The 15,471-nt window shown below is 42.3% G+C and overlaps 1 protein-coding gene across 1 annotated transcript in view; it reads left to right on the plus strand.

Annotated features, from left to right (window-relative positions):
- The first annotated feature begins 553 nt into the window (after positions 1 to 553).
- Positions 554 to 15,471, plus strand: part of lamc1 (laminin, gamma 1) — a 95,092-nt gene continuing 80,174 nt past the window's right edge. Inside the window, exon 1 of the mRNA XM_041802630.1 lies at positions 554 to 1,578. Coding sequence (XP_041658564.1) covers positions 1,206 to 1,578 — 373 coding nt within the window. The 5' untranslated portion in view covers positions 554 to 1,205. The remainder of the gene's footprint in view (positions 1,579 to 15,471) is intronic.

The following is a 15,471-nucleotide window of genomic DNA, read 5'->3' on the forward strand; positions in this document are numbered from 1 at the left end:
CAGAAACAGGTTAAGAGTGGCAAAGAGTGGTGAAAACTGATTAAAAGTTGTAAAAAGTGGCTAACAGGATGGAAAACAGGAGTCAAAAGTGGTTAAAAAGTGGTTAAATTGATTATAAGTGGCAAAGAAATTGACAGAAGTGAATTTAAAAGTTGCAAATAAGTGGTAAAAATAGGTTAAAATGGCAGAATGTAGCAAAAGTGACTTGAAATTGGCCAAAAAATTGTGTTAAGAGAGACAAAAGTTTGGAGAAATGATTAAAGATGTAAAAAGTAGCAAAGATGAGATAGGAGGAACAGAAATGTGTTAAAATTGGCAAAAAGTGTCATTTTTTCCCCTTGAAATTTACCAGAAATATCAAATTTATTTCACAGCTTTTTAAATTAAAAACAGATTTTTTCCCTCCCATTTTTAACCTAAAAATTTAGATTTTTTTTCTCTTGTAATTTAAAGAAATTTTAAATTTGAAAATGGCTGAAATGGTTGAATGGATTTTTAAAAATAATTACAGAAATATATGATTTCTAAACAAAAAATCTGCCGTTTTCTGATAAATCTATAAAATAATATTCATTTCCTGTTGATCTGACCTTTGACCTTCTGAGTGGCACTACTGGACCCTCATATAAAGGACTAAAGTATATTAAAATATATTTTTCCAAACACACATCCATGACCCACTAAAGTCAACACCACGACCCTCTTATAGGTCCCGTCCCGCTGGTTGAGCCTCACAGTCCGGGTTAAACTGGTGTCTGGTGTCTGACTGGACCACTTCCAGCGTACTTATAAAGGTTTTACTGTAGTCCTCAGACCATGTTGTGACTCCGTAGAGGTTTCTGGAGTCTTTCTGGACTCGGGTCTGGGGGCTGACACGGAAGTGGCCGGAGTGTCCTCTGCGCCGCGGACATGCGCAGTGGCGCACTGGGTGTAGTCTGGAGTCTCGTCTTTTCCTGCTGGAGTTCGTGCATGGCGGAGGACACAAAGAGCTGAGGCCGAGGCAGACAGCAGCACACCGGGATCAGAGCTGTGGACGCGGCCTGGAGCGAAGACGACCTGCCGCTGCTGAACGCTCCCGCTGCGGGCAGAGACCGACAGAGCCCCGGGGGACCCACCGGGAACCGGACCGACGGAGACGAAGTTTGGGAAAGTTCAGGAAAGTTTGAGTCGGAGCGGCGGAGCCTGAGCTGGAGAGCAGAGACAAAATGCCGAGGCTGATCGGGGCTCTGGTGGCTCTGAGCTGGCTCGCGGTCTGCGTTCGGGCCGCCATGGACGAGTGTTCGGACGAGCAGGGCTCCCCGCAGCGCTGCATGCCCGAGTTCGTCAACGCCGCCTTCAACATGACCGTGGTGGCCACCAACACCTGCGGGTCCCCCCCGGAGGAGTACTGCGTCCAGACCGGGGCCACGGGAGTCACCAAGTCCTGCCACATCTGCGACTCCAGGGACCCCCGGAACCACCACAGCGCCGTGTTTCTGACCGACTACAACAACCAGCAGGACACCACCTGGTGGCAGAGCCAGACCATGCTGGCCGGGATCCAGTACCCGAACTCCATCAACCTCACCCTGCACCTCGGTAAGAGCCTCGACCGTCCCCTGTCCCGGTAGAGTCCCGCAGAGCCGGACCCCCTTTAGAAACCTGCTGGTTTTGGTTTTAGTCATTCCTGGTGGCAATCACGGCGGGTTCTACCCAAATCACGTGATTTATTCAGGATTTTAAAGTCCGGTCTGTGGTTCGGCGCGACCAGGACACCCTAAAAAAAACTGGTTTTAGTTTTATTAGAACTAGAAGTCTCAGTCCTGGACTCAGAATAGGGCTGGGCAGATACCCTGGTTTAAGATTCATCAGTCTGATTTAAACTGAGAAATTAAAGTAAAAACGTCAGTCTGGATTAAAACAGAAATCTGTGCTGGGTCTACAGGAACCATTCAAAGACCGACCCTGGTAGGACTTAAAAATAAAGGGTTTAAAGACTGACCCTGGTAGGACTTAAAAATAAAGGGTTTAAAGACTGACCCTGGTAGGACTTAAAAATAAAGGGTTTAAAGACTGACCCTGGTAGGACTTAAAAATAAAGGGTTTAAAAACCGACCCTGGTAGGACTTAAAAATAAAGGGTTTAAAGACCGACCCTGGTAGGACTGAAAAATAAAGGGTTTAAAGACCGACCCTGGTAGGACTGAAAAATAAAGGGTTTAAAGACTGACCCTGGTAGGACTGAATAGAGGATCTAACTGTAGTTATAAGGGGAAAAAAAGGGTTTAAATTTAACCACAATAAAAATGAAAGTCCTTAACTCCCCAAATCCTTGCCAGTTCCATCCACTTTTCTAAATGTTGCCAACATTTTTGTGCAATCTAGACGGTGATTGCTCTCTTTGGTTAAAGTCTGACTGAAGGTCGTGAAGTTTAGACCGTTCAGATGAGATTTGAGAGTTTAACAAACATGAACATGTCCACTCTGTACAGAAATCTATCGAGTGTGTTTTATTGCAGCTGCATCTTAAAGACTTCTGTTTTCATCGCTGTAGAATCAGACAGGTTTCTAAATAATCTGATTTTATTTAAAAGTTTAAAAGTTTAGTGGTGATTATTTGGTCTTTTGCAGAAAAAAATCGATTATGTATATATATATATATATATATATATATATATATATATGCGTGTGTGTGTGGTTCTCAACTGGTGGGTCAGGACCCCAAAGTAGGTCACCAAGCCTTTCTCAGACATGCCTGGAAAGAATGTGGTGAAAGTCGATGCTGTGCTTTTATTCAGGTGTGAAAATCTTCAGAGTTTTAGGTTTTAGAACGTCGCTGGTGGATGGGTTTGATGTTTAAGAACGTTGCTGGTGGGTGGGTTTGATGTTTTAGAACGTCGCTGGTGGATGGGTTTGATGTTTAAGAACGTTGCTGGTGGATGGGTTTGATGTTTTAGAACGTTGCTGGTGGATGGGTTTGATGTTTAAGAACGTTGTTGGTGGATGGGTTTGATGTTTTAGAATGTTGTTGGTGGATGGGTTTGATGTTTTAGAATGTTGTTGGTGGATGGGTTTGATGTTTTAGAATGTTGTTGGTGGATGAGTTTGATGTTTTAGAATGTCGCTGGTGGATGGGTTTGATGTTTTAGAATGTTGTTGGTGGATGGGTTTGATGTTTTAGAACGTCGCTGGTGGATGGGTTTGATGTTTAAGAACGTTGCTGGTGGATGGGTTTGATGTTTGAGAATGTCGCTGGTGGATGGGTTTGATGTTTTAGAATGTTGTTGGTGGATGGGTTTGATGTTTTAGAACGTCGCTGGTGGATGGGTTTGATGTTTAAGAACGTTGCTGGTGGATGGGTTTGATGTTTTAGAACGTTGCTGGTGGATGGGTTTGATGTTTTAGAACGTCGCTGGTGGATGGGTTTGATGTTTAAGAACGTCGCTGGTGGATGGGTTTGATGTTTAAGAACGTTGCTGGTGGATGGGTTTGATGTTTAAGAACGTTGCTGGTGGATGGGTTTGATGTTTTAGAACGTTGCTGGTGGATGGGTTTGATGTTTAAGAACGTCGCTGGTGGATGGATTTGATGTTTTAGAACGTTGCTGGTGGATGGGTTTGATGTTTAAGAACGTTGCTGGTGGATGGGTTTGATGTTTTAGAACGTTGCTGGTGGATGGGTTTGATGTTTAAGAACGTCGCTGGTGGATGGGTTTGATGTTTAAGAACGTTGCTGGTGGATGGGTTTGATGTTTAAGAACGTTGCTGGTGGATGGGTTTGATGTTTAAGAACGTTGCTGGTGGATGGGTTTGATGTTTAAGAACGTCGCTGGTGGATGGGTTTGATGTTTTAGAACGTTGCTGGTGGATGGGTTTGATGTTTAAGAACGTCGCTGGTGGATGGGTTTGATGTTTTAGAACGTTGCTGGTGGATGGGTTTGATGTTTAAGAACGTCGCTGGTGGATGGGTTTGATGTTTTAGAATGTTGCTGGTGGATGGGTTTGATGTTTAAGAACGTCGCTGGTGGATGGGTTTCATGTTTAAGAACGTTGCTGGTGGATGGGTTTGATTTTTAAGAACGTTGCTGGTGGATGGGTTTGATGTTTTAGAACGTTGCTGGTGGATGGGTTTGATGTTTAAGAACGTCGCTGGTGGATGGGTTTGATGTTTTAGAACGTTGCTGGTGGATGGGTTTGATGTTTAAGAACGTCGCTGGTGGATGGGTTTGATGTTTTAGAACGTTGCTGGTGGATGGGTTTGATGTTTAAGAACGTCGCTGGTGGATGGGTTTGATGTTTTAGAACGTTGCTGGTGGATGGGTTTGATGTTTAAGAACGTTGCTGGTGGATGGGTTTGATGTTTAAGAACGTTGCTGGTGGATGGGTTTGATGTTTTAGAACGTCGCTGGTGGATGGGTTTGATGTTTAAGAACGTTGCTGGTGGATGGGTTTGATGTTTTAGAACGTTGCTGGTGGATGGGTTTGATGTTTAAGAACGTTGCTGGTGGATGGGTTTGATGTTTTAGAACGTCGCTGGTGGATGGGTTTGATGTTTAAGAACGCTAGGTGGGTTTGATGTTTTCAGCGTTTTCAGTGTCACCTGCTTCTCTTTGGTCCAGGCTGCCGTCCCCGTGGTCGCTTTCCTTAGTTTAAATCGTCCTTGAGCATTTTAAAGTTTGTCCTCGGCTCTATGTTTACTGTAGGACAGGATTTCAGAGTTGTGACCCGTTTGTGTTCAGAATTGTTTGTCAGTGATAAATTCAGGAGTCGGCACGTCCACCGGCTCACCACCATAACTGAAAGTTATGTGCTTTTATTTTGAAAGACATGCTGCCATCTATCGCATCTTTTCTCCATCTCAAGTCCAAGTCATTATTAGTTTAAAACATTCAGTTATCATGAGTTATGATTGAACGTTTTAAGATTTTTGGGATATGATTGAACGTTTTAAGATTTTTGTGTTATGATTGAACGTTTTGAGATTTTTGTGTTATGATTGAACGTTTTTAGATTTTTGTGTTATGATTGAACGTTTTTAGATTTTTGTGTTATGATTGAGCGTTTTTAGATTTTTGTGTTATGATTGAACGTTTTTAGATTTTTGTGTTATGATTGAACATTTTTAGATTTTTGTGTTATGATTGAACGTTTTTAGATTTTTGTGTTATGATTGAATGTTTTTAGATTTCTGTGTTATGATTGAACGTTTTTAGATTTTTGTGTTATGATTGAACGTTTTTAGATTTTTGAGCTATGATTGAAAAACTTTATATAGGTGGATTATGTTTGTAACTCTTTAGATTTTTGTGTTATGATTGCAAATTTTTAGATATTTGGATCATTATTGAAAGTCCTTAGATCTTCTGGTTGTGATTGGTCGATAGGGATGTGGATTCTGATGCTGGACCAGATGAGATCTACTGAGCTAAAGCGTACACAGATAAATATGGAGTGACAGCCTCCAGACAGAAGTAAAGCCAGATATAAAGTGTGTATTCCTATCCTGGTAAAATATACCTGACTGGGATTACATCCCCATTCAGATTAGAATCATGAATACTTTAACAAATTTATCCTGTATCACCACTATCTTACAGAAATAAGGACATATATTTTTGATTTTTGCCATTCAGCATAAAAATGTTATTTATCATTGCCTTTTAGTTAAGCCAAAGCTGTATATTCCCTTTAATGCCATTTGTTTTAATAAATATGAACGATTTCATCCCGTATACCCACTCAGTGAAATAATTAAGGACATTTAAGTAATGTCATGCCATTCAGCTTTAAAACATATTGATGTTTATATCATATTTTCCCATTTAGCCAAAAAATATCAAGGTATTCATTATGAAACGGCATCCAGCTAACAACACAGAGAGATGAGAGATGTTTGGCCATTCAGCTATGAAATATTGACATTTATAACATGTATGGCCTTTAGGGAAATAAAGAAGACTGATCTGATGTTTGGTGTTAAGCTGATAAATATCATGTCTAACCATCCAGCTAACACTGCTGCTGTTTTTGGAGTGTGTTGCCCGGCCCTAGCTGAATCAGCTGTACAGACTTTGTTTTACTGTGAAGTTCATGAAGTAAATTGATGTTTTCTCTGATTTGAGTCACTACAGCCAAAGTAAACCATGCTGGTGTGACATAAGCACGGTCAAATCTCAAACTTTTCTGGTGTTTGGTGAGACTTCCTGCTGTGGAGATGAACGGGAACCTGCAGCAGCTGCAGCGTCGGCGCCGTGTCTGTGCTCGCCATGTTCAGGTGATCACACCTCTCTGAGGCTGTAGGTGGGTGATGTAACCCGGCGCTGAAGAACCAGGGATTTTTGGCCTCCAGCAGTGGAGGACATAGTTGTCATTGTTGGGGGTGGAGGAGCGGCGTGGAGCAGCGGCGTGGGGGTGGGAGCTATTTTCTGACCTGACTGTAGGGTCAGCGTGTCCCTGCAGGAACACTTTGAGCTGCTTCTCGCCCACTTTGTGATTTCCACTGTTTGCTGGCCGAGGTGTGAAGGTAGCAGCCTGGTGTCCCGGGGGAGGAGGGGCGTCCCCCCGGGACAGCTGGTCTCACGCTGCGTCTCCTAGAGGAGGTCTGTCCCAGTTCAGAATCAGTGCTGGTCTAAATAACAGAGGAAGCAGAGCTGACGGCTGGTTTTCACTGTAAATATGAGCCCAGAGCTCCGTCTCTGAGACTCACCCAGCTTTTTATGATTGAACGAGTGATTTATTTATTATTTAGTCATGCATTAACAACGGGCCCAGCCCTGAGAGGCTCGCAACACAGCGGCATTAACACAGAGAGACCACGCCACCCAGGATTATGTCTTTTTATTCCAACGTTTTCTCTCATCCTGATGCTCTTTGACCAGAATCAGTGAAAGCCCTGATAGCTGACGGCCTCTCAGCTGATTTATTAACCAGAGTGATAATCAGCAGCTTCCTGTCTGATTCATCCCTGCACTCTGGTGCAGTAAAACTGTCCAAACCAGGGGTTCTCAACTGGTGGGTCGGGGCCCAAAAGTGGGTCATGAAGCTGCTCCAATGGGTTGTAAAGGCGTGCCAGGAAGAAACGGTCCTATCATGTACAGAAGCCCATAGAGGACATTCATACTTTTTAAAGGTTTTCCTTTAATGATGAGCAAACGTGGGTCAACATTCTCACTCCTCTCCCTGTCCTGGGATAAAAAAGCTTCTTTCCTGAGATAATCATGAAGTTCCTAGAAATTATAGATGACGTTTCCATGGTTTTTGCCGTTTGTCGACATCACAGCGGTCTGGAAACAGACTCTAGAGTGGAAATGTTTGAAAATGCCTTTTCTCATGTGTTCATAAGCGAGCAGGTGGACTAGAATAAAAATGGCGGCCTCCTGAGCTCTGCTTGTGCTGCTCACTCCTGACTTATTCTTAAAATCCAGGCTGTAGGGGTTACTGACTCCCAGGGGTCATAGGTCGGTTTGTAGCTCAGTTTTGGGGTGACTGTTTGTTCACATGACCAGCGTGTTCGTGAGGGCGTTGAGGATGCGCCACTGAAGCCCACAGTGGTTCCCAACCTGGGGTCTGGGGATCCCTAGAGGGGGCGCCAAAGATCTCTCTGATCTGCTCTGATGCTGTCAAAATGAAATGCACATATATCTAAAAACTTCATTATAAGAAACACAACGATGATGTATTTGGGCCATTGCTCCCCTAGAATACTAAAGGGGACATATTCTACCCCTTTAAGACAAGTTTATATTGCTCTCAGAGGTCCTCAAACCATGCCTGCTGAGTTTGTTTTCCAGTATTGGATGTTTGCATGTCTAAACTCCTCTGTTTCAGCTCTGCTCAGAACCAGCTGTTTCTGTGTCTGTGGCTTTAAATGTTAATGAGCTGTCTGACTCTGCCCCTGACCCCGCCCCTCTCAGGAAATGGATGTGGCTTAATGGATGTGGCTCTCTGGTCAGGAGAAGAGGGCTAACCCTAACCCTTCCAAGCGGAGAGGGCCAACCGGATCTGGGGGCAGGGCTAACTCCCCACATGACATCATGAGGGGAAAATCTGAGAACGGCTTCAGCACACATTTTCTGAAAGATGGAAAGGAGAGGGGAGGGATGGATTTTTCTGGTACTTGAGGGATTGTGGACAGAACAGGGGCACATATTTATGCTAGAATAGCCTGAAAAAGGGATTTTAGCATACATGTCTCCTTTAGAAAATCAGGAGGATCTGTTAATTTTTTTTGCGAAAAAGGCAATTTTTTGGGGGTTGAAAAAAATTCAAAATGTTTGAGATTATAAAGTTGTTTATTTACAAGAAAGCAAACTCAGAATTAAAGAGTTTAAGAAGTCAGATATTTACAATTTTTGATTTTGAAAAATCTTAAAATTTGACATTAGAACTCTGAAATTTTGAGTTTCTAGCATCTTAAATTCACAAAAGTATAGAGTCAAAAATTTACATAAACAAAACTAATATTTTTTTTAAAAACAGAAGAAAATCATTCAGTTTATTTATCTACTAAAACATCTAGGCAACTGGGCTATGTTAGCATACGTCATCTTATTTTTTTAATATCTAATTTTTTGTTTTGCAAATTCTGTTTATTCAATATACAGACAGACATAAGTTTTTTTTTATAAATGCAGTGACAATAATAACAACCAATATAATAAATGAATAAAAAAAGAAAAATAATAATTAAATAATAATTTTTGCATAATATATCCCCTTCAGAAAATAAGGAGGATCTGTTAATTTTTTTTGCAAAAAAGGCAATTATGAAAAAAACGTCTAAATATTGAGATTAAAAAGGTCATATTTACAAGAAAGCACACTCAAAATTTAAGAGTTTAAGTTGTCAGATATTTACAATTTTTGATTTTGAAAAGTCTTAAGATTTAATATTAGTGTATTATATGAGTTTTTAGCATCATAAATTCACAGAAGTATAGAGTCAAAAATTTACAAAAAAAAATTAAAAACAGAAGAAAATCATTCAGAAGAAAATAATAATTAAAAAATGGAAAAAGGAAAAAAACCTAATTTTACAATATCAAAAATAAAAAATGTAAAAGTAAAATAAATATCAAAAATCAATTAATTTAAACATGAGAATTTTTTTTTCAAATCCCCACATACTTTTTATCAGATTATTTTTCTTAAGTGATAATAATAACAGAGAATTTCTACATAGAACTTTGGTCAGAAAAAGTGAAAGTAGGTCTGTTATTTTGGGGTATTCTCAGTGAAAACTGTTAAAACTAATGATTTTTGTTAGTTAGTGCTGGGGGGCTTTAGCTGTATTAGATATCAGTGGGGGGGGGCTAAGGAAAAAGGTTGGGAAGCGGTGCAGAAAGAGTCTGAGCTCCTCGTATGTTAAAACTGGCCTCATTTAAAGCGTCTAAATCTCAAACGCTGGTGTAAAAGCCGAGCTCCGTCAGAGAGAAGGATGTGGGTAGAGTCAGCCCACCAGAGGGGCTGCTGGGAGTCACTGTAGAACCCCCAACGGCTGAAATCCACCTGCAGTTGGCAGGTGTGCACAGCTAGACCTGGTTACACCTCTATAAGGGTTCTTTCTAGGGGTCCAGGTCCAGATCTGTGCCCAGGGTCTGGTTGGGTTTAGTCAGACTCCTGTCACAGTAGATCCATCATCTCCGTGTTTGCTGTAACTCTGGGAAACTTTAACATTTCTCATCTTTGTTCCAGCCGACCAATCAAACGAGACTTCATCTGCGGCCGTGCCGACTCCCCGCCCCCGCCCCCGCCGTCTTAGTTTTCCTGTTAAAAATACGCGTCTATTCTGAGATGAGTGTTGAGCAGCAGCTCTACTGTTTTTAACAGAGCGCACATTCCTGAGAGCTTCGCTCACGCGGCTCGCCGTGGCCTCAGGTGATGAACGCTGATTATCTGCTGTGTGTTTAATTACACGCCGACTTTTCCCCCCCGCAGGCCGTGTTTCCAGCTCGCCGCTTTTCCCGCCGTTAAAACCCACTTTGTGTCGCCCTCACATGTCGCGGAGTCAGACGACCCGAGCAGGAAAGACGGGATCACATTTTCTTATTTTTAAAAAGCAGCTGTCGTCTCATCCAGGAAGTCAGAGCCACCAGCTTGGCCCCCCGCTGCTGCATGCCAGGGCTACGGAGGCCCAGAAGGGCCAGAAAAACAATAACAAAAACCCTGTCATATCATTTCATGTCAGAATTACTAAAGTCTAAATTATGGAGTATGTGCATCCCTGTATATTAATACAACAAAAAAGTCCAATAATGTGATCATGCTCATCATTTTGATCTAAAGCTGAATTCTAAACTAAAAAGTCGATTTTATTGAAGTAGAAACATCAAAATAATCTGATTACAGTTCTTATTAAAAGCTCAAAAGTCAACTTAATAGACAAGAGAATAAATGAGTGCTAATGTGAACCAGAACTTCCAGTACTACACATTTAAGCCGGCCAAGTCCTGGGCCAAACCAGCTGTGGAGGTTATGGAGCACGCTCAGAAGCGCCCATCTAGTTTGGGTCTGACTGAGGTGTGTTCATACAGCAGTGGTGAGTCAGTCTGATATCAGATTCACACGTTTATATCCGTTTAAAAGTCCAGACTCTTCTAACTGAATGAAAGTGGACTGAGCATGCTCGTTGTAGACACCCCACAGACTTCTGGGTAACGCAGTATCTAAAGATGCTTGATGCTATCATCCTGTAAATGTTGATGTTTGTCAGCTGGACAGGAAGTGACCGTGTGAATGTTTGCTTCGGGTTTAAGAGCTCGTTGAGCTCCACGCTGGCGTGAAGAGGTCGTTTCCTGCTCCAGTTTCCTCCTGATGAAAACCCTCCAAATATTTATTTATTTATTTATTTTTGACTAACAGAGATGAGCTGCAGGGTGTTAAAGGACGCTTCTGCTGTTTTTGACCCAGGGTCAGGATTAAAGGTAGTGAAGGGTCCGACCAGTAGAGGGCTGGATCCTTCAGGCTGTCTGAAACATGATGGCTGACGGAGCGAGGCTGGTCTCTGACAGGCTCGGAGAGTCAGTCCAAGTCTGGTTCAGACCTCCTCAGATCTGTACGAGGTTTGTAAGCTCCTTAGAATAACCCTAAAGAACTGATAAAGCTGTGGATCTGAGATGGCGGGCCTTCAGGCCGGTCCAGGTGTGCTGTGGGAATCAACCATGCATTCCTATTACAGGAATAGTTCCAGCCAATCAGCTGCTGAGGTTTGATTCCCAGAGCCTCTAGTAGGCATGTTTCTGGTTTTATCTGGTCCAGGTTTCCTCTTCCGTCTCCGTCGAGTTTAGAGTCGATAAAGTTTTGGTTGAAGTTGTGGTGTCAGCGTTTTAATCTCAGGAAACGGCGTTCGAGGAGCCCCGGCCTCTACGAGTGTTTGAGCTCTTTGATGCGGCAGGAAGGTGACATGTCCCGACTCGACTCGACTCGACCGCTCAGACTGAGTGCAGGGGAGGGGGAGGACGGGGAGGGGGAGGGGAGGACTGAGAAGATCCTGAGCGAAGGAGAAGAAAGGAGGGGAGTCGTCATTTATCTGTTCTACCAGCACGGATGAAAGTCTTAGAAGTTAGCCTGCTTACAAAAATACCAAAATACTACAGATTTATTAGATAAAGGCTGGAGTCTACGACGGTATAAAACAGCCGTGGATTTAAGAGAAATGAAGGTTGAGTTCTGGGGATTAGAAAGTCAAAACTTTGGGGTCAAAGACTGCAGAAGTGAGAGATTATCGAGCTTTGATCAGTGAAATAAAACCTAGAATTCTCACATCATAAAGCTGCAAATTTACATGAAAATCTCAGAAGTTTGTAAAGATTATAGAGTCACACATTTCCAGAATAGTGGTCTAGTTTGGTTCAGTCCAGTTCATCACAGTGAACCCTGATCCTTCCTGGTCCCTCAGCTGATGTCTGTCCAGTCTCACTCGCTGTGATCTGGATGAGAACAGTCGGTCTGGTACCAGTTTGGCTTTTTAAATGTGGAGGAAAGGACTCTGGCTCTGAAACGGGAGCCAGCTCCTGTCATGTAGCTAGAGGAGCCGGCTCTGAGAACTGGTTCTGTGACAGTGACACCGTGTTCCTCAGTCTCATGACCATTCCAGTAATCCCTCCTCTATGTTGACTGTCCTTTGTTGGCAACTTTTGGAGACGTGTTCATAAACTCTGGCAGAAATCCAGGGAACTGGGCCTGAACATCTCTGGCTTCATGAACATTCCGTCTACTGCCTTTGATGACGTCATCCCTTTAAAGCCTTTTATCTTTTTATCACTCACTCTTCGCCTGTTCTGCCCACTTTTCCAGAAGTCACCAACTTTGGCCTAAAATGAGGCAAAATGGAGGGAAAGCTCCCAACATCCCCAGCTTCACCAACAATCTGTCCTCTTCCTTTGATGACATCATCCTTTAAAGTTTATAAAACATTCCATCCTTGCCTTTTGTCATTTCAGTCTGTCAGTGTCCCACTAAGGCATGTGCCTGACTAAGGGAGGGAGAAAAGCTGTTAAAGAGGCTCAGCTGGTCTCATGGCTCACTAAAAGACTCTGGTCTCTGGTCTCTGGTCTCAGGTCTCTGGTCTCTGGTCTCTGGTCTGAGGTCTCTGGACTCTGGACTCTGGACTCTGGTCTCAGGTCTCTGGTGTCTGGACTCTGGTCTCTGATCTCTGGTCTCTGGTCTCTGGACTCTGGTCTCTGGTCACTGAACTCTGGTCTCTGATCTCTGGTCTCTGGTCTCTGGACTCTGGTCTTTGGTCTCTGGACTCTGGTCTCAGGTCTCAGGTCTCTGGTCTTTGGTCTCTGGACTCTGGTCTCAGGTCTCTGGTCTCTGGTTTTGGTCTTAGGTCTCTGGTCTTTGGTCTCTGGATTCTGGTCTCTGGTCTCCTCGCTCTGTCTAAATGTGTGAAACAATGCGGTTTTAAAGGCTTGGATCATCTGTACAGGAAGTTTTATATCAGACAGCATTGATTTATCAAACATGGCTCCTCCCCCTCTCTCTCTATGATGACATCATTGATGTGTTGTTTTATATCAGACAGCATTGATTTATCAAACATGGCTCCTCCCCCTCTCTCTCTATGATGACATCATTGATGTGTTGTTTTATATCAGACAGTATTGATTTATCAAACATGGCTCCTCCCCCTCTCTCTCTATGATGACATCATTGATGTGTTGTTTTATATCAGACAGCATTGATTTATCAAACATGGCTCCTCCCCCTCTCTCTCTATGATGACATCATCGTTAGCAGGATCCGCTCTGTAAGCTCGGCTGGTTTGTGTATTTTCCTCTCAGGCTGTTTGTGTGAATCAGAGCGTTTGTTTCTCTAAGGCGAAGCTGAGCGTCACGTGCAAACAGCTGGGCTGTCTGAGGAAAGGGGGGGTTAGTTTTTCGCTTCAGTACCTGGAGGCTCTTTGAAGTCTCAACATGGAGGCCAAACATCCTCTGATAAAACCTCTGCTCTGTGCTTCCAGGAAAGAAAAGCTGCACATTTCACTGAGAGAAGCAGCTGATCAGAGCGTTTCTGTTGGTTTTTACTTTAAAATCAAGATCTGAGGGTGAAATCCAGCTCAGCACACGCAGAGAGAGAGCAGAGTTAAGGGAAATGTTAAGGGAAAGTTTAGGAAATGTTAAGGGAAAGTTTAGGAAATGTTTAGGAAAAGTTAAGGGAAAGTTTAGGAAATGTTTAGGAAAAGTTAAGGGAAAGTTTAGGAAATGTTTAGGAAATGTTAAGGGAAAGTTTAGGAAATGTTAAGGGAAAGTTTAGGAAATGTTTAGGAAAAGTTAAGGGAAAGTTTAGGAAATGTTAAGGAAAATTTTAGGAAATGTTAAGGGAAAGTTTAGGAAATGTTAAGGAAAATTTTAGGAAATGTTAAGGGAAAGTTTAGGAAATGTTTAGGAAAAGTTAAGGGAAAGTTTAGGAAATGTTTAGGAAAAGTTAAGGGAAAGTTTAGGAAATGTTAAGGAAAATTTTAGGAAATGTTAAGGGAAAGTTTAGGAAATGTTAAGGGAAAGTTTAGGAAAGTTAAGGGAAAGTTTAGGAAAAGTTAAGGGATTAATATAGGATTTATATCATTTGACGAAGTTTGTGTGAAGTTTAGAGGTTTTATCTGTAGATAGATTTTGTGTAGTCTAAGTTTTTTTTAGAAAGGTTTAAGGGTTTTTATAAAAGTTTAAGGGTTTTATAAAAGTTTAAGGGTTTTTATAAAAGTTTAAGGGTTTTTATAAAAGTTTAAGGGTTTTTATGAAAGTTTGAGGGTTTTTATAAAAGTTTAAGGGTTTTATAAAAGTTTAAGGGTTTTTATAAAAGTTTAAGGGTTTTATAAAAGTTTAAGGGTTTTTATAAAAGTTTAAGGGTTTTTATGAAAGTTTAAGGGTTTTTATGAAAGTTTGAGGGTTTTTATAAAAGTTTGAGGGTTTTTATAAAAGTTTAAGGGTTTTTATGAAAGTTTAAGGGTTTCTATGAAAGTTTGAGGGTTTTTATGAAAGTTTAAGGGTCTTTATAAAATTTTAAGGGTTTTTATAAAAGTTTAAGGTTTTTATGAAAGTCTAAGGGTTTCTATGAAGGTTTGAGGGTTTTTATGAAAGTCTAAGGGTTAATGTAAGTGGTTTAGGGAGTGAAGTCTAAGGTTTTATTTTGTAGTTTAAGTTTTTTTAGTAGTTTAAGGGTACTTGTTAGTGGTTTAAGGAGGTTTGTGTGTAATTTAAGGGTTTTGTGTAGTATAAGGAATTTTTGAATAGTTTTAAGTTTTTTTTTTTCATTTTTCTGCACTGTTAATGGTGCTGTGTAGTTACGGGGTTGCTTGTGTAGTTTTGTGGTTCTTTTCTGCACTGTAAACGGCGTTGTGTAGTGTTGGGGTTCTTTTCTGCACTGTAAACGGCGTTGTGTAGTGTTGGGGTTCTTTTCTGCACTGTAAACGGCGTTGTGTACATCTGTGCGTGTGCGATCAGCTGCAGCGGGCCGGCGGTGTTTCCTGAGAAGAGCGTCCAGCTGTGCAGCTCTCATAATCTCAGCTCAGACCGGGTTCCCACGCCGAGCTCATTCCTCGCTCACTAAACAATGACTCCGACCAGATGACTCCCCCCTCCTCCCCTCCCTCACCCCCTCCTCACCCGGCACACACGCTCACATCGGTATAATTTGTAACAGCTGGACGCTCCAGAGGGGAAAAAGTGGGCTCGGTCTTTTATGACGGGTTGGGAAAGACGGCGAGGAGGAGGAGGAGGAGGAGCAGAGAGACACTCGGCGGGGTTTTCCCACAGTGCACTGCTGCCTCTGCTCTTTAAACGGTGCCTGGGAGAGACTTTTGGAAACGCTGTCACTCTGGCGTTGTATTCAAAGCTTTCACATGTGCACGTTCATGTCAAAGGGCCCGTTAATACCCCACATTAACCTTCTGTTTATGGTCGTTCAGATACGACAGCACTCATAAATCTAAGACCTCGTATCTGACTAAAATCAGGATGGCAGCTCAACCTGCAGCCTGAGGTGACTGAGATATCTGA

Source organism: Cheilinus undulatus, linkage group 13 (assembly GCF_018320785.1).
Source record: "Cheilinus undulatus linkage group 13, ASM1832078v1, whole genome shotgun sequence".
Classification (NCBI taxonomy): Eukaryota; Metazoa; Chordata; class Actinopteri; order Labriformes; family Labridae; genus Cheilinus; species Cheilinus undulatus.